The sequence below is a fragment of the Mirounga angustirostris genome, unplaced genomic scaffold, assembly GCF_029215605.1.
Source record: "Mirounga angustirostris isolate CCGP_5_RB_7025 unplaced genomic scaffold, mMirAng1.0.hap1 SCAF_7, whole genome shotgun sequence".
In the NCBI taxonomy this organism is placed as follows: Eukaryota; Metazoa; Chordata; class Mammalia; order Carnivora; family Phocidae; genus Mirounga; species Mirounga angustirostris.
The window spans coordinates 58,218,662-58,240,409 of record NW_026991715.1 but is presented as its reverse complement, the minus strand read 5'-3'; the positions used below and the strand labels follow the sequence as shown (position 1 = coordinate 58,240,409).

General features: G+C 39.4%; 1 protein-coding gene across 4 annotated transcripts in view; it reads right to left on the bottom strand.

The window, feature by feature from the left end:
* The window catches only part of IQGAP2 (IQ motif containing GTPase activating protein 2), a 289,473-nt gene that overhangs the window by 98,419 nt on the left and 169,306 nt on the right, over nt 1-21,748 (bottom strand). For 3 of the 4 annotated variants that reach the window (XM_045896728.3, XM_045896719.3, XM_064596257.1), the window contains 4 exons: nt 20,907-20,994; nt 16,329-16,492; nt 13,117-13,280; nt 8,529-8,653 (listed from right to left, as the gene is read on the bottom strand). In XM_045896728.3, coding sequence (XP_045752684.1) covers nt 8,529-8,653; nt 13,117-13,280; nt 16,329-16,492; nt 20,907-20,994 — 541 coding nt within the window. The remainder of the gene's footprint in view (nt 1-8,528; nt 8,654-13,116; nt 13,281-16,328; nt 16,493-20,906; nt 20,995-21,748) is intronic. The other variant, XM_045896738.3, reaches the window with a different exon arrangement.

Here is a 21,748-nt window from a genome sequence, read left to right as displayed (position 1 = left end):
TACTTTTGACTCTCCCCAAATTTAACTGCTAATAGCTTACAATGGACTAGAAGCCTTACCGATAACATAGTCAACTAACAAGTATCTTGTATGTTTTTATGTGTTACATATGTATTCTTATAAGCTAGGGAAAAGAAAATGCTAAGAAAATCATAAGGAAGACAAAATACATTAACAGTAATGTACTGATAAAAAAAAAATCCATGCACATACATACACACACACATACACACACTAACAGGGGGCTTTTGCTTCCCAGGTTAGTGCTGACGGATAAGAACTAGTAAAGAAACTACACATTAACAAGCAGTGCTTACAAAATAAACATTCTTAGAGCCAAACTACTGTCATTTTGTTAGCTACTTTTCAAACATAATCACAAGTCACTTTACAAACGTGACATGCTATGAAACAGAGTAGGTACTGTAATTTTTAAGAACTATCTTTGTTCTGATGCTCAAGTTAAATATTTAGCTAAATATCTCCTGAATAGATGACCCATAAATACTACCTTGCTAAGAATGAAAAGATTTATCTGTAGAAGGAAAGGGACAATTTAAAATGCCCAGAAATTATTCCAGATTATAACACTTAAATATATTTGAAGAATAAGCAAAAACACTTCTCTAAAATGCAAGTTACATTATATCAAAACACTGGAAGAATTCAGGAAAGTAAGTACTATCCATATATATAAGGTATTATCATTTTACCCTGTAGGAGTTATAACCTGGAGAACATAGACTACTTCATGTCATTCCCTGGACATGAAATCCCTTTGGTAGACTGTTCTAAATACTTTTAAACACCCCATCCAAAAATTATCTTAACAGAACTATGTCTGAGAAAGAGAACGCGTGTTCCTAATGGCCAATCACCTGGGAATGAGTGCATTCCAGCTGACTTGATTGAAATCACTTGTTTAAGTTTTTGTTTGTTACGTTTCTAAGAATACAAGCTGCTGAGGTCATAGTAAATGACCTCACAGGAGCTGAAAGACCTACCCAGAAGCACCCTGGGCACATCTGTATCACTTCCTCTGTTTATAAGAAAAGGGAAAATCCCACTGCTGAGCCTTAGGCCATGACCCACTTCTCTATTTTTTTTTGAGGGGAAAAGAGGTTTATTTTTGACAACATTATTAAACATTTATTAAGCACTAACTATATCCTTAGGAATTTGCTAAGTCATCTGCATAAAAAATGTAAATAAAAGATGACTTTTAGAAAAAAAGAGACTCAATTACTGTGACCAAAATCAAAACATAAGATACAAGAAGTAGAACAGAGGAATTAGAATGTCTATTGCTTACGTAAGATGTCTCCCACAACAACAACACATCCAAAACGGAGCTCTTTATTTGTTCAACTTTTTTTTTTTTTTAGTGTTTCAAGTTTTTATTTAAACTTTAGTTAGTTAATATATAGTGTAATACTGGTTTCAGGAGTAGAATTTAGTGATTCATCACTTACATATAACACCCAGTGCTCATCATAACAAGTGCCCTCCTTTATACCCATCACCCATTTAATCCATGCCTCACCCATCTCCCTCCATCAACCCTTAGTTTGTTCTCTATCATTAAGAGTCTCTTATGGTGGGGCGCCTGGATGGCTCAGTTGTTAAGCGTCTGCCTTTGGCTCAGGTCATGATCCCAGGGTCCTGGGATCGAGCCCCACATCGAGCCCCACATTGGGCTCCCTACTCCACGGGAAGCCTGCTTCTCCCTCTCCCACTCCCCCTGCTTGTGTTCTCTCTGTCAAATAAATAAATAAAATCTAAAAAAAAAAAAAAAAGAGTCTCTTATGGCTTGTTTTCCTCTCTCCTTTTATTCTTTACCTTTTTCCCGTATGTTCATCTGTTTTGTTTCTTAAATTCCACATATGAGTGAAATGATATGGTATTTGTCTTTCTCTGACAGACTTAGCTTGCTTAGCATAGTACACTCTAATTCCATCCATGTTGTTGCAAATGGCAAGACTTCATTCTTTCTGATGGCTGAGTAATATTCCATTTTATGTATATATACATATATATACACATGTGTATATATATATATACACATCACCTCTTCGTTATCTATTTATCAAGAGATAGACATTTGGGCTCTTTCTATTATTTGGCTATTGCTGATAATGCTGTTATAAACATCGGGATGCATGTGCCCCTCTGAATTAGTATTTTTGTATTCTTTGGATAAATACCTAGTAGTGCAATTGCTGTGTCATAAGGTATTTCTATTTTTAAACTTTTTGAGGAAGTTCCATACTGTTTTCCAGAGTGGCTGCACCAGCTCACCATTCCCACCAGCAGTATAACATGGTTCCCCTTTCTCTGCATCCTCACCAACATTTGTTGTATCCTGTGTTAATTTTGGCCATTCTGACAGGTGTGAGGTGGTATCTCATTATAGTTTTGATTTGTATTTGCCTGATGATGAGTGAGGTTGAGCATCTTTTCATGTGTCTGTCGGCCATTTGTATGTCTTCTTTGGAAAAATGTCTATTCATGTCTTCTGCCCATTTCTTGACTGGATTTTTTGGTTTTTTTGGGGTGTTGAGCTTGTTAAGTTCTTTAGATTTTAGATACTAACCCTTTGTCAGATAGGTCATTTGCAAATATCTTCCCCCATTCCATACATTGCCTTTTAGTTTTGTTGGTTGTTTCCTTTACTGTGCAGAAGCTTTTTATCTTGATGAGGTCCCAATAGTTCATCTTTGCTTTTGTTTCTCTTGCCTCGGGAGAAATGTCTAGTAAAAAGCTGTGACAGCTGATGTCAAAGAGGTTGTTGACTGTGTTCTCCTCTGGATTTTGATGGTTTTCTGTCTCAAATTGTCTCAGATTTGGTCTTTCCTCCATTTTGAATTTATTTTCATGTGTGGTGTAAGAAAGTGGTCCAGTTCCATTCTTCTGCATGTTGTTGTCCAGTTTTACCAACACCATTTGTTGAAGAGAGTGTCTTTATTCCACGGGATATTCTTTCCTGCCTTGTTAAAGATTAGTTGACCACATAGTTGTGGGTCCATTTCTGGGTTTTCTTTTCTGTTCCACTGATCAATGTGTCTGTTTTTGTGCCAGTACCATACTATCTTGATGATTACAGCTTTGTAATATAGCTTGAAGTCGAGAAATGTGATGCCTCCAGCTTTGCCTTTCTTTTTCAAGATTGTTTTGGCTATTCGGGGTCTTTTATGGTTCCATACAAATTTCAGGATTGTTTGTTCTAGATTTGTGAAAAATGCTGGTGGTATTTTGATAAGGATTGCATTAAATGTGTAGACTGCTTTGGGTAGTACAGACATTTTAACAGTATTTGCTCTTCCAATTCATGAATTTTTTCTATTTGGAATTTTTTTCTGTTTCTTCATGTCATCTTCAATTTCTTTCATAACTGTTTTACGATTTTTAGAGTACAGATCTTTTACCTCTTTGGTTAGGTTTACTTCTGGGTATCTTATGGTTTTTGGTGCAATTGTAAATGGAATTGATTCCTTGATTTCTCTTTCTGCTGCTTCATTATTGGTATATAGAAGTGCAACAGATTTCTGTACAATGATTTTGTATCCTGAGACTTTACTCACTTTTCCCCATTGAGGATGATTTTAGCTGTGGGTCTTTCGCATATAGCTTTTACGATATTGAGGTATGTTCCCTCTATCCCTACGCTGTGAAGAATTTTAATCAAGAAAGGATGCTGTAATTGTCAAATGCTTTTTCTGCATCTATTGAGAGGATCATATGGTTCTCACCCTTTCTTTTATTAATGTGGTGTATCCCGTTGATAGATTTGCGAATACTGAACCACTCTTGCAACCCAGGAATAAATCCCACTTGATTGTGGTGAATTATTATTTTTATGTACTGTTGGGTTTGATTTGCTAGTACTTGTTGAGAAGATTCACCCGGATGAACATGGATATTGGCCCGTACTTCTCCTTTTTAGTGGGGTCTTTGGTTTCGGAATCAAGGTAATGCTGGCCTTGTAGGATGAGTCTGGAAATTTTCCTTCTAATTCTATTTTTTTGGAACAGTTTGAGAAGAATACATATTAACTCTTTAAATGTTTGGTAGAATTCCCATGGGAAGCCATCTGGCCCTGGACTTTCACTTGAGTTTTTTTGTTTTTGTTTTGTTTGAGAGAGAGTGTGCAAGTAGGGCAGGGCAGAAGGTTGGGAAGAGAGAGAGAGAATCTCAAGCAGGCTTCTTGCCCAGTGTGGAGCCCAATGAGGGGCTCAATCCCATGACCCTGAGATCATGACCTGAGTTAAAATCAAGAGTCAGATGCGTAACCAACTGAGCCACCCAGGTGCTCCTGTTGGGCGATTTTTGATAATGGATTCAATTTTTTTGCTGGTTATGGGTTTGTTCCAATTTTCTATTTCTCACAGTTTCAGTTTTGGTAGTTTAGTTGTTTCTAGGAATTTATCCATTTCTTCCAGATTGCCCAATTTGTTGGCATACAATTTTTCATAATATTCCTTTACAATTGTTTGTGTTTTTGTGGTGTGGGTTGTGATCTCTCCTTTCTCATTCATGATTTATTTGGGTCCCTTCTCTTTCTTTTTGGTAAGTCTGGCTAGGGGTTTATCAATTTCATTAATTCTTTCAAAGAACCAGCTCCTAGTTTTATTGATCTGTCCTACTGTTTTTTTGGTTTGTTTCTACATCATGTACTTCTGCTCTTTATTAGTTCCCTTAGGCTTTAGGCTTCAGGCTTCATTTACTATTCCTTTTCTAGCTCCTTGTTAGATCTTCTTGTTGGATAGACCCCTTTATTATGATACAGTGCCCTTCTTCATCTCTTGTTACAGTTTTGATTTAAAATCTAGTTTGTTAGGTTAGGTTGTGTATCTGAGATTTTCCTTGCTTCCTGAGGTAGGTCTGTATTGCTATCTATTTCCCTCTAAAGACTGTTTTTGCTGCATCCCAAAAGTTTTGGACTGTCGTGTTTTCATTTTCATTTCTTCCATGTATTTGTTACTTCTTCTTTAATTTCTTGGTTAGCCCATTCATTCTTTAGTAGGATGTTCTTTAACCTCCATGTATTTGTGGTCTTTCAAAGTTTTTCTTGTGGTTGACTTCAAGTTTCATAGCATTGTGGTCAGAAAATAAGCATGGTATGATCTCAATTTTTTGTATTTGTTGAGGCCTGATTTGTGACCCAGTATGTGATCTAGTCTGGAAAATATTCCACATGCACTCAAAAAATGTGTATTCTGCCAGTTAAGGATGAAATATTCTGAATATATCTGTTAAGTCCATATGGTCCAGTGTGTCACTCAAAGCCATTGTTTCCTTATTGATTTCCTGTTTAGACAATCTGTCCATTGTTGTAAGTGGGATGTTAAAGCCCTCTACTATTATTACATTATTATCAATGTGCTTCTTTATGTTTGTTATTGACTTATATACTTGGGTGCTCCCATGCTGGGGGCATAAATATTTATGATTGTTAGACCTTCTTGTTGGATAGATCCCTTTATTATGATACAGTGCCCTTCTTCATCTCTTGTTACAGTTTTGATTTAAAATCTAGTTTGTCTGATATAAGTGTGGCTACTCTGGCTTTCTTTTTATGTCTATTGGCATGATAAATGGTTCTCCATGTCCTCAAAAGTGCAGGTGTCTTTAGGTCTAAAATGAATCTCTCATAGGCAGTATATAGATGCATGACCCAATTTTTTAAAACATATACAAGACTATAACGTTCTCGTCAAATGAAAGAGTGGGCATTCTCTTACAGATTGTATATTTAAGACATCAGATGAGGTAACCTACAAAGAAGGGTACCTACCAAATTGAAGCAAAAATTCAAAGAAAGAAAACTACCTTGTCTATGCTACATAGTTAAAATGAAGCTCCTCTATGGCTCTACTGGGAAAAGTAAACTTTCCAGTAAGAAATCAACAGAGCATCCAAGTCTGAGGAAATGTATTTAGCAGCTTCTCCATTAAACTCTCCTCCCACATTTATCATGTCCCATTAGCTGCATATCCTTATCCACATCACAATTCAGACACAAGATTAGACCTTGGAGTGTGTGGCACGGGTGGGTTGGGAAGGATAATGCACTTTCAAGATGTCCATGAAAAATCCTTAGCTCTTTCAGATGATTTAATTACTATATTGTGCAATTCATGCCAGTTCATAATGGCATATTATTTTATTTAGCTTTTAAAGAAATTACCTAAACATAGGATATCAAACTCAATACTTCAAGAACTTTGAAAATACCTCATTTTGACATAACTAAACAAGCCAAAGCACAGAGTATTAAATATTCTGCACTGAATGCTACCAATTCTAGAAAGGAAATATGATAAGGAAGTCTCTGAAATAACTGTTGTGGTTATGGCATATGCCCTTCATAACATGATTATCAGAAGAAATATGATAGTGGCTATGTGATACAGCCCATGGAAAAGAGCAGTAGTGCAGTTGCCTAGAGAGATAATGCCTTATCAATCCAAAGATATTGTTGCTTAGAAATAATACCCACCTACAAAAAAAAAAATTCTTTTTTTTTTTTAAGTTATACAAACATTACTTGTTTTTCTTTTCCTGAAAAAAAGTAAAGGCTCTATTTGATAGTCTGGGACAAAATGGCATCCTTCACCCAGCTTTTTAATCAATGTTAAGAATGAGAGTAAAAGGAAGCGTGGGTGGCTCAGCTGGTTAAGCGTCCGACTCTTGGTTTCAGCTCCTCACAATCTCACGTTTGTGAGACTGAGCCCCACATGGGGCTCCACGCTCAGCAGGGAGTCTGCTTGAGATTCTCCTTCTCCCTTTACCCTCTCCCTGCTCACACTCTCACTCTCTCAAATAAATCTTAAAGGAAAAAAAAAAAAAGATTGAGAGTAAAAATACAACCATTTAGCACTGAGAACTAACACACCTTTGCCATATTAGCAGAACATAGAAATCACCAAAGCAGACTTGGACAGAGTATTGTCAGAAAGAACTAGGGACAAGTTAGAAAAGAAAGATGGCACCTGATTCTTTGTTTTGTTTACCCAAACAGAGGAGTCCTACCCTTGAGTTGCATTAGCCAAAGCACCCAAACCACCAGTGCAGGTAACTCAAGAGTGTGCAGCTAAGGGTCAAGTAGCAGGGCAGGAGGGCAAGGGGCTGGGGGTTTGAGCCTTGTAACAGGCCCCCAGACCAGATGATATTGAACATCTGCTCAAATTAGTGCTTCCCTCTTGACTGACATCTGGCAAGAACCACCAGCCAAGGCAATGTGTCGGAAAAGAGCTAAGTGGGCTGTGTGCAAAGCATCTGATCACAGGGATTCCTGCAATGCCTCCCTCCAAGGACATGCAGAGGCAGCAGCAAGCTGTGTGGTCAGAGAAGAGGAACTGAAGATTTAAACAACTTAAAAAGGATACAATGAAGAAACTGTCCAGGGATCAGTGGAACAGTGGTACATCTGTGAATTGGATGTCAGGGCAGCATATCTGAACTCTTGTTATCTATTAGGGACTTTGAGTGAGATGTTTAACAACAACAACAACAACAACAAAACAAACCCTGCCTTGATGTTGGGCACAGGGCTCACAGGAAACAGTCAAGAAAGAAAAGAAAATTATGCAAATGCAATCAAGTAACAAAGTCGTATGTTTTACGTCAAGAGTGATTTTACTATCCCAAAGTTAGGTTCTGCCTTCGAAGACCAGAACTAAGACCTCACCAAAACACACTAGAACAGCCTAAGCTTGTGAGAGAAGTATCTGTTTACTCTGTGAGCAAACTTAGGACAAGTTAGAAAAATAAGGGAAAGCTGGAGAACAGAGGGGAGGTCAGTGACATCAGCCATCTTAATCCAAATGTTGCCGACAAATCGAACAGCTCAGACAAAGCCAAAGATGATGGTGCTGTTTGTTTTTATGATGGAAAAGACCGCTCTACACTTGAATTTGACAGTTCATGCTACAGAAAAGCAGTGACTACACTGATTGCTGAGTTACAGAGCTCCCCATTCTTCACTCTGTTTTTGTAAGCAAGATAAGGAGGTAAGGTGACATTCAAGAAAGCATGTTTCAGGGCATATCCTCCTGGGATTGTCCACATTCCTGCAGGTAGCTCATAATTTCTAGATACACAGTGAATCCTCATGATTTGTGATCCTAAAGACTTGCATTCCAATTTTTCCCTTGGGTAGCAACATATGTTGTATTTTTAAAAAATGTCCAAATGAAAGGTCAAAATGAAGTTGAGTGCCTAAAAAGCTGAGTTATTTAGAATAGTCATCTCTGAAGTATGAATAAATAAGAAAACATGAGGACTTCTATTTACGCATTTTCATTCTATCCTTTTATGTCTTTTTGTGTATGTTTTGTAATGTATGTAATATGTTGGTGCAGTATTATAGGCATAAAATTTATATATAAATATATGCATGCCTATCAGGGGAGTATGCTCTCATAAACTCCATGTGCAAAAATTTGCAGCCCTAATCTAGGGAACTAAGTTGTGCAGATACCTTATTCTCTCATTATACTGAGAGAAGGAAAGTGTTTTATACTTACGGTCATTTTCTTCTTGAATTTCAATATTAACCATATCGATACAATTCTGAATTTCATTCCAGCTTAAGTTATCTTGCCCTTGGGATAAGGCTTCCAGTTTAAAGGTGAGTAGTGTGTTTGTGTAACTGTGGAAGAGAAAACAATCATACTTATCAGAGACATTCATTCTTTGTTCATCTCATGCATCTTAAATTTGGCACGTGACCAAAAGTAGATGTTATGAGATTAAGAGTAGAAAGGCACATAAAATTGTCTAGCGCAACTTTGTGAACACATAGCAAGTTCACTTATATTAATGGTGTTTTTTCTTTATGATACTTTATGAACAAATGCTGTTTAATGAAACTGCTTCAAAATCCAACCTCATACCTAACTCAAGGAAAAAGGGGGAAAAAAAAAAAACCCTTAAGTTCTCAACTCTGTGAAATCACTTTTTCCCCTTCAGTTTCTTATTTTCCTTCCCTTTGCCTGTTTTGGCTCTGCTCAGGCTTCAGATAACTTTTATGTGGTAAAATTTAGAACCATCATGGTTCTCAACCTTTGCATCAAGGGTTCTTTTTATAATTTTTCTTGTTCCTTCCAAAATCTGAGCTTTAGAGCCCTTTACCCCTGTAACCTTAACCCAGCTGCGTTACCTTGAGGCCTAATATGCCCAGTGAGGAATCAAATAAAATACAAATGCAGTTCCAGAAACCTTGCTGAGTAACACAGATCTTCAATGTATGTTTTCTCGAAGATGTAGGACATGAGTAAAGTCCTTCCTCACCTGTCCATTTCTCCTCAGGCTTCACAGCAGCTACTCAAAAACCTCCCTCTGTGTCCGCTCACTGCTATAGCATTCTTGCCCCTCATTTCTGACCCTTGACCCTCCTCACTATGCACAACCCTCTGGCAAAGAGAGCTTGATCAGCCACTTCAATTACTTGTCTTGTTTGGGGAAATTTTAGGGATGAAAATTATCCATCTTGATATGGTACTAAGAAACCCATTTCTCAATAGTCATTTTTCCCATTTAAAAATCACAGAACCAATGTTACAAACATAAGCTAACACGAGCTGTTCTAGCCCCAAGTAGAGAAAGTCAAGAGTTTAGTTTGCTTTAGCGTTACACCAGGGAAATAAAGGCCAACTTCTATGTGCATACTTATTCACCATGCATTTTGACTTCTGAATAGCACCTTTGGATTGCTAACAGCAGAGGTTAGAAAAAGTAACATCACATTAAGTTTAAAACTGTTTTCCTGGTTGTGACCGATTTTGTCAAAATTCTGCATGCTTTAAGGTAGCACTCGGTGCCTTCTATAGAAGGTAGTTTGAGAGAAAAAAACATTCAAAATAGGAAGTGGTAGTGATACCTTTTAATCTGTGGCTGAATAAGGTGTCACCAGATTCAGGCCTGAAAGTGGCTAACGGTCACGTCTGAGATTTTTACCTTACCAAAATTTATAAGCCTAAGAAACACTCTGTTACACTAGTAATACATAAACAATAATATTGAATAACAATAACAAAATGTCAACTTGCACTCCTGAGTGTCGCTTTGGGACAGAGACCATTCTGTAAGCAAGGGCAAAATCCTTATGGGCATTTCACATGCTTAACATCTAAATGATCCAGGGGGAATAAAATCAGAAAGCTTAAGGATGAACACAGGAAAATCCTCATCATCGCCCATCGTTTCTTTAGAGAGAAACAAACAGTAGCCAAAGGAAAGAGCTTTTTAGGAGTAACCCAACAGAGCTGCAAAGCCTTTTCCATGTGAACATTAGTCTCCAGGACTAAGGCATCAGCTATAGAAAACACTCTGCCGTTCACCCTCACAGAGAGGTCCAAGTCCTGTCCCTCCACGCCTCTCAGAGCACTCTGCACTGGTGGCTATGGGCAGACCAGGAACAGCGCCTTTCCAACAGACTTCTGATGCAGAGGTAGGGGTTTCTACACTTTAGAGATGAAGAAAAGGCTGTCAACAGTCAGACTCCAATATTTTTGGCCCCGATGCTGTCTATGTTCCTTTAACCACATCACGCTAATGTCAGGAGAGATGGCATTAGCTGGCGTGGGGAGAAGCATGGAAATAATCTGTGGAAGCATCATCTGTGGTAGGCAGCTCCAGCAGTGTGCCCGGAGAGGTGACAGGCACCCCATTCCCAGTGGCGAGAGGAGCACGCACAGTAGACAGGCCAGCAAGTACACAGTGTGTTCACATGCAGCTTGACGGAAGCGTGACACACAAGGAGGGATGCAACTGGAGCGAAGTCAGAATGTGCTTAGAGAGAGGAGTCTGTTCTTATTGCAGCTGAGAACAAGGAACAATCAAATAGAGAGCACTGTAACCGTAACTACATTTTGGAACAATTAATCTGGGACGGCAGATGCCCAGAGCCAATACCAGCTCTCCATCACTTTTGTGAGAATTAGAAGAGTCTTTCTGGGGAACCACAGGCCAAGGTGGAGGCCATGGCAAATAGGTAGATACTCTGTATGACTTCATCAAGGTGGCCCTGCCCCACCCCTGGTGCTATGAAGAACCTGGACAACCCTGGGGAGAGGCCCAGATGGAGCCTCATTTCTTCAACTTGAAAACTTGGGCTTCCAAGAACTGGGTTAAAAAGTGGACCATGAAGGTAAAATGCTGAGGTTGTGGAAGATCACTTGGGGCTGGATCAACTGTCAGCCCAAGAACCAAAGGGGACCCTGATATCTCATGTTGGTACTGGTCATTCTGCTGACCCAGAAAGTGCTTAGGTCAAATTTTAAAAACATGATTAAAATGAACAATTTTTTTTCAAGTTTTCCCATATAGAATACTTGAACTCTGAGGCTGTATCTGTGGTTTTCCCCTGGGAAAAAGTGGTTCTCAAATGGGGTGTGAGACCATTTCCTTGATGGGTTATTTGTAAATTGGGGGGCGGATATGGAGGAATTTTGGTAATCAAAATGGGTGATATGGAGGGAGGCAGTACAGTTATTTAGAGGGCAGTGGCCAGGATGTGCAATCTGTGGGACAGTCGTGACAATTACCACACCAAGATGTCCCATTAGAGCCCCACTGGGCTGTAAGCTTCATAAGGAAGTGACCAGCTCACCAGCTCTGTCTTCCACTCAAGCACTGAGGGACGGCAGCCAAGTCTGGTTAGGTGAAAATGAAGGAGGACATTAAAGACACAGGAGGACCAGTTTGGAAGTTACTACGGAAGCAAAGGTGACAAGTCCAGTTAGGCGGTGGCTGGGAAATGGCAACATTTTGCAGGTTTTACACACACACAATGGCTGTTGATGGGGAGAAATAAGCAGGCTGTTCACAGCACAAGGGTGCCTGGCAGAGGAAAACGAGTAGAACCGGAGGTTTCTAAGCCTGGGGAAGAGAATGGTGCCATGAGAAATAAAATAAATTACCTTGGGAACAGACTCAGGAGTTATATTCATCAGGTGGCCAAATTTAAGTAGAACAAGAACATCCGTTTCCCCAAGAAGACTAAAAAAGAAAATCCTCTGTCCTACTACTTTGGGGCCATTCTCTACACAGATGAGGAGTCAAGCATTTAAAAAAAATCTAAAGTCTTTTACATTTTCTTGTACAACTGTCATGATCCAAGAGAATGACCCAGTCTCTATTTAAGCAGTTCAGCTGGAATCAGTACTGAAAAGAGCTTTTGTCAGGATCTATGCAGACATCGCCCCCTACTGGTTATCGAGAATCCAGGCTACAAAATCACTCATTTTAACTTGGGCTTCGGTTTTACAGAATCTCTAAAGGACTCCTTATTCTGGCCCCTTAATTTTCTCTCTAGAGCTCCTGTAGTGTTTTAGACTATCAACTGTACTATCTAGTAGCATATTTCAGAGACATGAAATGGAAGACACTAAACTGAGATTGTCACCCACTGCCATGATCCACTGTGCTCTCAGGATTCTTTGGGTTTAACAATCAAAACAATGGGGTTTGGGCTTCAGTTGCCCAACTGTGGGTCCATAAATCCAAATTTAGTTTCCTCATCAGTAAAATAAAATAACTGGACTTGATCATGATTAAAGTTTCTTCCAACTCTTCTACATTCAGTGGTCTCCAAAAAAAAAAAAAAAAAAAAGCCCAAGGGAAGGTATGTTTTCTTTTTTTTAAAGATTTTTATTTATGTATTTGACAGAGAGAGAGAGACACAGCAAGAGAGGGAACACAAGCAGGGGGAGAGGGAGAAGCAGGCTTCCCACAGAGCAGGGAGCCCGATGCGGGGCTCGATCCCAGGACCCTGGGATCATGACCTGAGCTGAAGGCAGCCGCTTAACGACTGAGCCGTCCAGGCACCCCAGGAAGGTATGTTTTCATTTTTATTTTTAGCCTATCACATCATCTTTGGTAACTACAAAGTCAGTCAGTAATTGCCACAACATGGTCATTTTTAGATTCTTTCTCCCCCTAAAAGAAATACTGTAAAAAAGGATTCATATTAGGACTGTTGAAGTAGACTAGTTTTTGAGGAATCAAGTACAGATCTATGGATTTCTTCAGCAAGGAGCAAATCTTTAATTTGCAAGATCTGCCAAACACACCTTTCTGTATTAAAGGGAGTCTTGGAAGATGTTCCCTTACCGTTCTACATACGATTCATCCAGATTGTTGAGGCCTATTGTTGGGCTTGTGAGTTGGTTCTGCACAGAAACGAGATCACTGTTTTCCAAGGCCTGGTTGAGTAAAGCAACAGCAGACAGCATTTCCACTGCAATCAAGAGCTCCTCATGGGCCAAGTAGTTCTGCTGGAAAATATGTGCAATACAAGTTTCCCAAATTACAAGTCTCAGGTATGTGGTGGGTTTTAGAACGCGTATTTCAAAGAACAAAGAAAACTTAAAGATTTTGAGAAACCAGGAGAAAGAAGGCTCAGTGGCCACCTGTTTTTCATTGGCTTTAAAGAACAAGTGAGCAGGTTCTGGGTTTTTCTTAGCTGATCATTTAAGGGACAGAATTAATGACAACCAGAGGTTCTGATTCCTCAAACATCTGCATTGCCCTAGCTGATTCCCACCACCCATTCTATTAGCTGCTTACAGGCTCAGACTTACCAAATAATTAAGTGAAGGATTAGACAAGCCTGTCTCTGTCTGAGAGTGTGAGGCTAAGATTTTCGGTAGTGATTTTCAGTTTAAAGTAAGGGTAAGGCAAAGAGGGGAGAGTTTTACCTACAAGTTATAACCCCAGAAAAGTAAACCAAACTCATTATGCTAAGAATATCAATTCTAGTGCCAAAAAAGTTAATCTGAGTCACTTTTTAATAACTGGGTAGAAATGTTATTTTCTACAATTTTTTAAAGATTTATTTTAGAGCGAGAGTGAGTGAGTGGGGGCAGGGGCAGAGGGAGACAATCTCCAAGCAGACTTTCCGATGAGCATGGAGCCCTACAACTTGGGGCTCGATCTCACAACCCAGAGATCATGACCTGAGCAGAAATCACAAGTCAGATGCTCAACTGACTGAGCCACCCAGATGCCCCAATAATTGGGTAGAAATTTTAAAACATACTATTAAGTCTGGATATTTGAAGAAATGTGAAGTCAATCTTAGAATAAAGCAAGTATGATTTATAATTCTGGATTTGGCTTAAAAAATACATCTCATGGTAGCTACACTTGTGGTGAGCATAGCATACAGTATAACCTTGCCAAGTGGCTATCTTGTATACCTGAAAGTAATGTAACATTGTGTGTCAACTACAGTCAAATAAAATTTAGAAAACCACATCCTGAGACTTTCGAACAGCTTCCCCCTTCAATGTTCTCTTCCATTTAACCATTTTATACTGATTTGGTTCAACTTCAAAAGGGTTATTTCTTCCATTATATTGAAGGAACACAGAGGGAGCAGAAAATTAATAGAAAAAACAGGATTTACATTTAGGATATTTTCTGTATTTAATATATAAAATGTAATATTTATATTAAAATGCATTATAGCTCTCTGGATCTCCACAGGTATCCCACAGCAGTGGATTTTAGAGTAACAAGGCATAATTTTACCTTCCAAAGCAAATGGGAAGAAGGGGTTATTATAGGGAGCATGTAAGCAAATTTTGTCCAAGTTTCTTATATTAACTACAAGTTTAACACATAAAGGAGGTATAAAATTACAAGTAAAAGAGCAGGATGGAAACATTTTGAGATTCAACTCCTATACCCCTTCCAGTAATTGTCCACAAATATCTAACGTGGTATTCAGCAGCAAGGATAAGGGAAAATAAAGAAGCAGTGGGACTGGACAACCATAGGCTGACCATTGACCAGTTAGGGATGAATGGCTGGGCTAGAGTGTGAGTAGCCTTGGGCTTCAAAGCTGGTGGTACAGGAGAAACTATCAATGAAAGAACTTAAGCGCAATTTCAGAACATGACCTATTTTTCTTTTATTACAAAACAGTATCTTTCTATTTAGAAAACAAGAAGTCTTGGTATGCAATAAGAAAACAAATCCTCCCACCCAAGCCCTTTAGTGTATATCCATTTATTTATTTTTAATTCATACAAACATTTATAGAGGTTTTTTTAAACAGAATTTTCATAGTACAAAAAACCCTCTAGATAATGACGTTTTAATCTCATTTTCTCCACTTGATATTAGCATGTGCAACCTGTTGTTAAACATGTGGTTTGTTTCTTGCTTCTCAGTATTACAGAACATGCTGTGAAACAATCCCTGTGAATACAACTTTTTGATTCATATTCTTTAAGCTCTTTTCCTAGCAATGTAATTGTCAGGATAATGGGTAAAAGACCTGCATACACTTAACTGAGACCAGCCTTCCAGAAAGGGTGTCCCATTCATTCTTCCATCGGCCATGGAGGAGATGCCTCCTGCCCCAAATTTATGCCTACACGACGTTAGATCTCTCAGTGCTACCAATCCGATTTCCCAAAACAACTGTATCTTAATTTACATTTACTTCTGGTTGAGTTTGAACATTTGTGTGTGTGTGTCTGTCATTGTATATGCTGATCCTTGTGATTTGGCTGTTCATGCTTTTGGCCTCCGCCCCTCCCTTTTTTTTGTGGAACAGTGCTGTTTCTGATTTTTAAGATCCAATGTTCTTCTACATTTCCTTAGAACTTCAATTTTTTAAGTTACTTTTTACATTTAACTTTTTATGTTGGGAATTTATTCTGATATGCGTAGTGAGGTCATGTTTTCTTTTTCAAATGGCTAAACACTCGTAAGGATTTCATTCTCTTCTCCACCTTTTTGAAATACTAGCGTTCTCATATATTCAATTCTTGGCTCTGCTTCCAGTACTTTTTATTCTATTCCACTGTTTGGGTTAATCCTGTACTAGTACACATGGTTTTAATTACTGTAACCTTATATATTACTACTTAATACCATAAGCATATCAAGCAGCATTCAATTTGCAAAAGTTAAAGTCATGGTGCTAATGTTCTTCATTTCTAGAAATGCAGACTCGCAGCTAATTATTCTATATCAAAAAACATGATATATTTTTTAAAAAATTTCAGTACAATTAAAAAATTATTCAAAGTGCTTCAAAAATCAGAGACTAAGAGAATAAGAGCAACTTGTTTTCAACGTGTATTTGTGTAGACTGCTGCCTGCATTTCCTAACTAGGCAGACTCTTTATGGAGAAGAAAAGCGGGAGTTAAAGAGGAAGGCAGTCGGTGGACCTGGAACAGGGAGGCCAGGGGAACAGGGATTGGTACAAGTTAAAGACTCTGCGCCCCGTTCACCTTTCCTAAAGAGCCTTCCTCATGGCTTCGACTCAGAATTAACAGCTTTGTAGCTGGAGTGTCCTCAGACTTACCATGGCATTCTGTTTCTGGAGGTTGAAAAGTTCATTCTGATACATCACAGCAGCAAAGGGATAAACAGTGGGCAGCTGGGCCTCCGGTCTCTTCAGTGCAAGCAGTGTATTCTCGGGGTCACCTTCCCGAATGACAGCATTGATGTGGTCTACGGCAGCCAGCCCTGAGTGGGGGTTGGGGGTGTCACATTCCGTCAGAGTGTCCGCTGTTTCCATGCTGCTTGACCCAACCAGCCCATCTTTCCAAGGATTAGAATCTAGGCAGTCCCTTTCCATGAACTCTCAAAAGCTGCAGCTGGAGGGCAGGCCAAGACTTGAAGATGGTAGCTCAGTAACTGGAAGTCAGGCCAGTCCTTGCAGAAAGTCCCTAAAAGGACTTCAGCATTGACAGAGCTGGAGTTAGAAGATCACTCTTGTCTAGCATGACTTCCCTACAAAACCTTGCCCGTCAGGATCGGCTCTGGTCTCATCTCTTCCACTGTTCTAGTCCCTGAGGATTTCACACCTTGGGGAACCCCACAGTGTTTAGAGCTGGGCCATAGAGGTCCCATAGGCATTGTTCTTGAATACTCCTTGTGTATTAGTACTGCCTTTGCAAGGGCACTGAAGCTATGTCAACACCCAAAGCCAGCCTTTCCCCACTGCTGTATCCTCCCTCGGAAGCAGCACCAATGGAAACCCACAGTTAGCACTGGGAGACAGTGCTGCTTGATTCCATGGGATTTTTCTTTTCCTTTTTTTTGAAGATTTTATTTATTTAGTCGAAAGAAAGAGACAGAGAGAACATGAGTGGGGGGTGCAGAGAGAGAGGGAGAAACAGACTCCCCGCCGAGCAGGGAGCCCGATGCGGGGCTCGATCCCAGGACCCTGAGATCACGACCTGAGCTGAAGTCAGATGCTTAACGGACTGAGCCACCCAGGTGCCCCCCTGATGTTATTTTTCTCAGAACATTCCCTCTCACCTCTTGTGTTCTGTGAAGTGTGATTTTAAGAAAAAATAATTTCAGAGGTGTTTTTTAAAAATATTATAACCAAAATTTCTATGATTAAGTAAGTCTGTGCCAGTATCAATTCACCTTAAAAAAAACCCAAAAACCTTGATCACAGAAATGTGTCGGCTTACATTATCTGATTGGATCATAAGTTCCATGAGATCTCCACCAGCTGCAATGTTCAGATTATGAAGACCTTAAAAATCTTATTTTATTTTAATTTTCTTCCTTCCTTTCTTTCTTTCTTTCTTTCTTTCTTTCTTTCTTTCTTTCTCTCTCTCTCTCTCTTTCTCTCTCTCTCTCTCTCTTTTTCTTTCTTTCTCTCTCTCTCTCTTTCTTTCTTTCCTTCCTTCCTTCCTTCTGGCAACAAAGCAAGGTTTATTGACCAGTAGTAAAGTTTACTGACAGATAGTAAAGTTTATTGAGTGATAGAGTACAAAGCTCCCAAAGAGGGAGGGGACCCCAGAGGGTTGCCCAAGATCTGAATTTTATTTTATTTTATTTATTTATTTTTTAGGATTTTATTTATTTACTTATTTGAGAGAGAGAGAGAGAGCGCATGAGCAGGGGAGAGAGGCAGATGGAGAGGGAGAGGCAGACTTCCCCACTAAGCAGGGAGCCTGAGGCGGGGCTCGATCCCAGGACTCCAGGATCACGACCTGAGCCGAAGGCAGACGCTTAACCGACTGAGCCACCCAGGCGCCCCCCAAGATCTGAATTTTAATAACCAAACCAAGAGTGCCTGAAACAGGAGATTCCTCATAGTTTTCAGAAAACCGAAGAGAATTGCTGATGAACTGGGAGAATGAGCGGGCAACTGTGCCACCAGGCAACGGCAAACTGGACAGAAACAGCACCATTCTGCCCCATAAAGAAGGTTTCAGGGGCGCCTGGGGGTTCAGTCAGTTAAGTGTCCCGCTCTTGATTTTGGCTCAGGTCATGATCTCAGGGTCGTGGGATCGAGTCCCATGTCGGGCTCTGTGCTCTGGGTAGGGAGCCTACTTGGGATTCTCTCTCCCTCCCTTTCCCTCTGCCTCCACCCCACTCATGCTCTCTAAACAGATAGATAAAATCTTAAAAAAAAAAAAAAAAAAAAAAAAGGAGGTTTCAGGATAGCAGAAATAACACAGACCCATAGATTTCTAGAGCTTTTCAAGGGTTAGTCTGTCTCCCTAATACATGACTAGATTGCAGCTAAGATTACTCTAACCATTTGAACAGATGACAATTCACCTTCTGTAACTCATTCACAAGGAGCTACCCTCCATAACCTTTCTCCTGAGACACATCATTCAATAGCAGGAAATACTTCCAGCCAATGCAATCTTCTTAGTTACACCCACCAAAAACTTAAACTTCTTCTAAAGGACTCTAAGAACCTAAACCTATTTTTTCTGTTATAAGAATTGATGCAGCCAACAAAAAAAATCCCAGAAAGGAAGGTCAGTGGACACGCGTGGCCCCTGCTATTCTGTGAGTGTCACCCACGGCCTCTCAGCTGTGTCTGTCATTATTCTGGATAGGATCCTGCTTCCCCTCTGAAAACTCCATTTTGTGAGTTTGCACCACTGGATGGTAAAAGAGTACCAGAAATCATACCCTTAAGACATTCTTTATGAACCATTTCTTCTAAAAAAAATAAAGTGAGCTGTCCCACTCTTTTATACTGTGCATTTAACCAAACTTCCAGCCCTGGTCTTAACAGAATATGTCTTGTAATGAATGGAATGCATGGGCCAAACCCAAAGTTAAATGACTGCAGGTCAGACAAAGCTGAAGCTTCCGCTGACAGATCCGGTGACATTGCTGTCAAAACTGTCACTTACATCACTTCTCTGGCTATTATGAACGTAGACACCTTAACATTTTAGTATAATAACCTACAGGGTTGAGAAAAAGCTTGTCAAGTAGCTATACTCATATATTTTAAAGCATAGAGTTGTCTTATTGTCATGTCACTGATTAAAATATACTTTAGGGGTTTTTCAAGACTCTTCTTAGTTCCGCTTGACTATAAATTTTCAGATGGGGAGAGATAAAAAAACTTCAGAATCATCATGTTCTACACATTTAAAGCCATCAAACACGGCAATGCCCTTCATAATTTAAGCTGGTTATGCATTAGTGCAAATCATCTTATACCTTTTATTTAAAAATGTATAAGCAACGTGGCATTAAATTTGTGGTCAGGAAATTATGTCAGTAAGTATTAAAACATTTATACAAGGCCTTTTATTTAAAATAAATAAGAAACCTGTTTTAGTGGTTATAAACTTTTCAAAAATAAAGGATGGCAGGCAGATGGCTATGGAATCACTTCTTCACTGAGTTTATAGACCTCAGCTGTCTTGCTGGGAATATTAATTTCTTCCTGCGATTCATTTCTGTCAAGCATAATGAAATTCTCATCTTTCAAACAGAGCAGAAAGAGAAACTTAAAATTGTGTTTCATGTATCATCACCAACAGGTTCGAAATTAAATAAGAATAAAAGAAGAGGAACATGCATTCTACAGTGTTAAGGTGTTCCCTTAAAAAGAGTTACCGGGGGCTCTCAGCAGTTTTGTGTGTGAGGGAAATTCTCAAACCTACTTAGTTGTTAACTCCTAGATGTTTACATCAATTTTCTCTGGGCCTCCTTAATTACTGTTTGAACCCTTTCGATAGGTCTCTACCGTGACTTGGGAGCAAACTTTATGGTAAAATCTATAGTTTCTTTGAAGGTGTTAAGAACATTCAAAGCTCATCTATGAGGTTGAATCAAAGAGAAAGTTTAGGAGTGTTGTAATTAGTGGATACTCCCAAGTTTAACTTTGGCAGATGGTTCACATGCTTTATTAATGGGCTAAATGATCTTTCACGTATTTGTTTTTTGTGTATATAGGGGCTCTTTAGGTTGCCCAAGGGGAAATAAATGTCAGGTAGAATTCCTTACTGCTTCAAGTGAAACCAAATTTTATTAGAGGGGAGAAGAGACTAATAAGGAGATTAATGTCTCTGAACTTGCATATGCTCATTTTAATTACCTGAGTTTTCTGACATAGGATTCAAACCCGTCACCATGCAATGTCATTGCCTATCCAGTCTCATTGACTTGCCAAAAAAAACTCTACACGCTGTAAGAAAACAATTCTTACAAACTGCAGACTAATGACTGGGAAGTAATAAAGAGCAGAGGTGTCAACAATACCTTTTCAATTCCAAACACTGACACATAATCATGGGCAAGAAATGATAATCCTTAAGTCATAATCTTTTACTAGATAGCCTTCCCTGTTAGCCCAATAAGGGATAGGTTCAAAATATGACATACACTATACCTATGATAAAACAGGAAGGGAGAGCTAAACTAGCTTCAAGATACTCTGAGATACTTTGCATGGGCAGTGGAGCAAGATCACCTAAAATTTCCATGGGAAACTGCCAGACCATGCACCATAATTAAGAACAACACTGACACTGAGTGGAATTTTCATCACATAAGACAGTGTTACAAGGATACCAGCTGAGAGTCTTGGTGAGATTCTGACGAGGAGAATTTGTGTGTTTTAGCAGTAGCCATTTCCTTCATGCAATCCACTACTTACTGTTGACTTTATTGATGTTGCCTTGGATTTCTGCTTGGGTCAGCAGTTCTTCATAGGCATCTCTTTCTTCTTCTGAAATACAGTTATTCTACAAAACAAAGTCTTCACTGATTCCTGAGGTTAAATAAAATATGTCCAAAGCTCGGTATTCAAAAGCAAAATGCAAAGAGTGAGAAAAACCGTTTACTTATATTCATTTGAATTCAATATAAGCATTGAAGAGTGCTCGCTCTGTGCAGGGAACTAGGGTTAGATAGGCCTGGCAAAGACAAACAGCAGCCCCAGTGACTCTCTGAAAAGGCCTGTCTAACGTGGCAAACAGCATGTTGGACCACTTGACCATACTGCCATTTTTTGGTAGACTGAAGTCAGTGGAATGTTGGCAATTTCATTTGATTCAGTCTAATAAAACTGACACCATAAATAACAGCTATACATAGAAGAGAATACATTTTAGAGGAGAAGTACATATTTAGTTGGAAAACAACACTTGAAAAAGAGAAAACAATTGAGGAGGGCTTGGAGGAACAGAGCGATGTTAAGGGCAGAGCAGGGAGCAGGATGTAGACCACAGGATTTGGTCACAAAGGTGAGACAGCTTGGCACGCTGGGCTACAGCATAGAGCGTGTGTTCGGGGTTAGCCAGAATGATGGGGAGGTTGGGTGGGCATTCTGGAGGCTTCTTAAAGCCAAGCGAAGGGCCTATACTTAACTCGGTAGGCAGTAGGGAACCCAGGGAGCTTTGTGGGGGCTGACATCTGATCTGTAGCTAAAGATTAAATAATTTTGCAATCTCTAGCTCTGAGAGGGATTGGCTTGCAGGATGGGAGGAAGCACGGCCA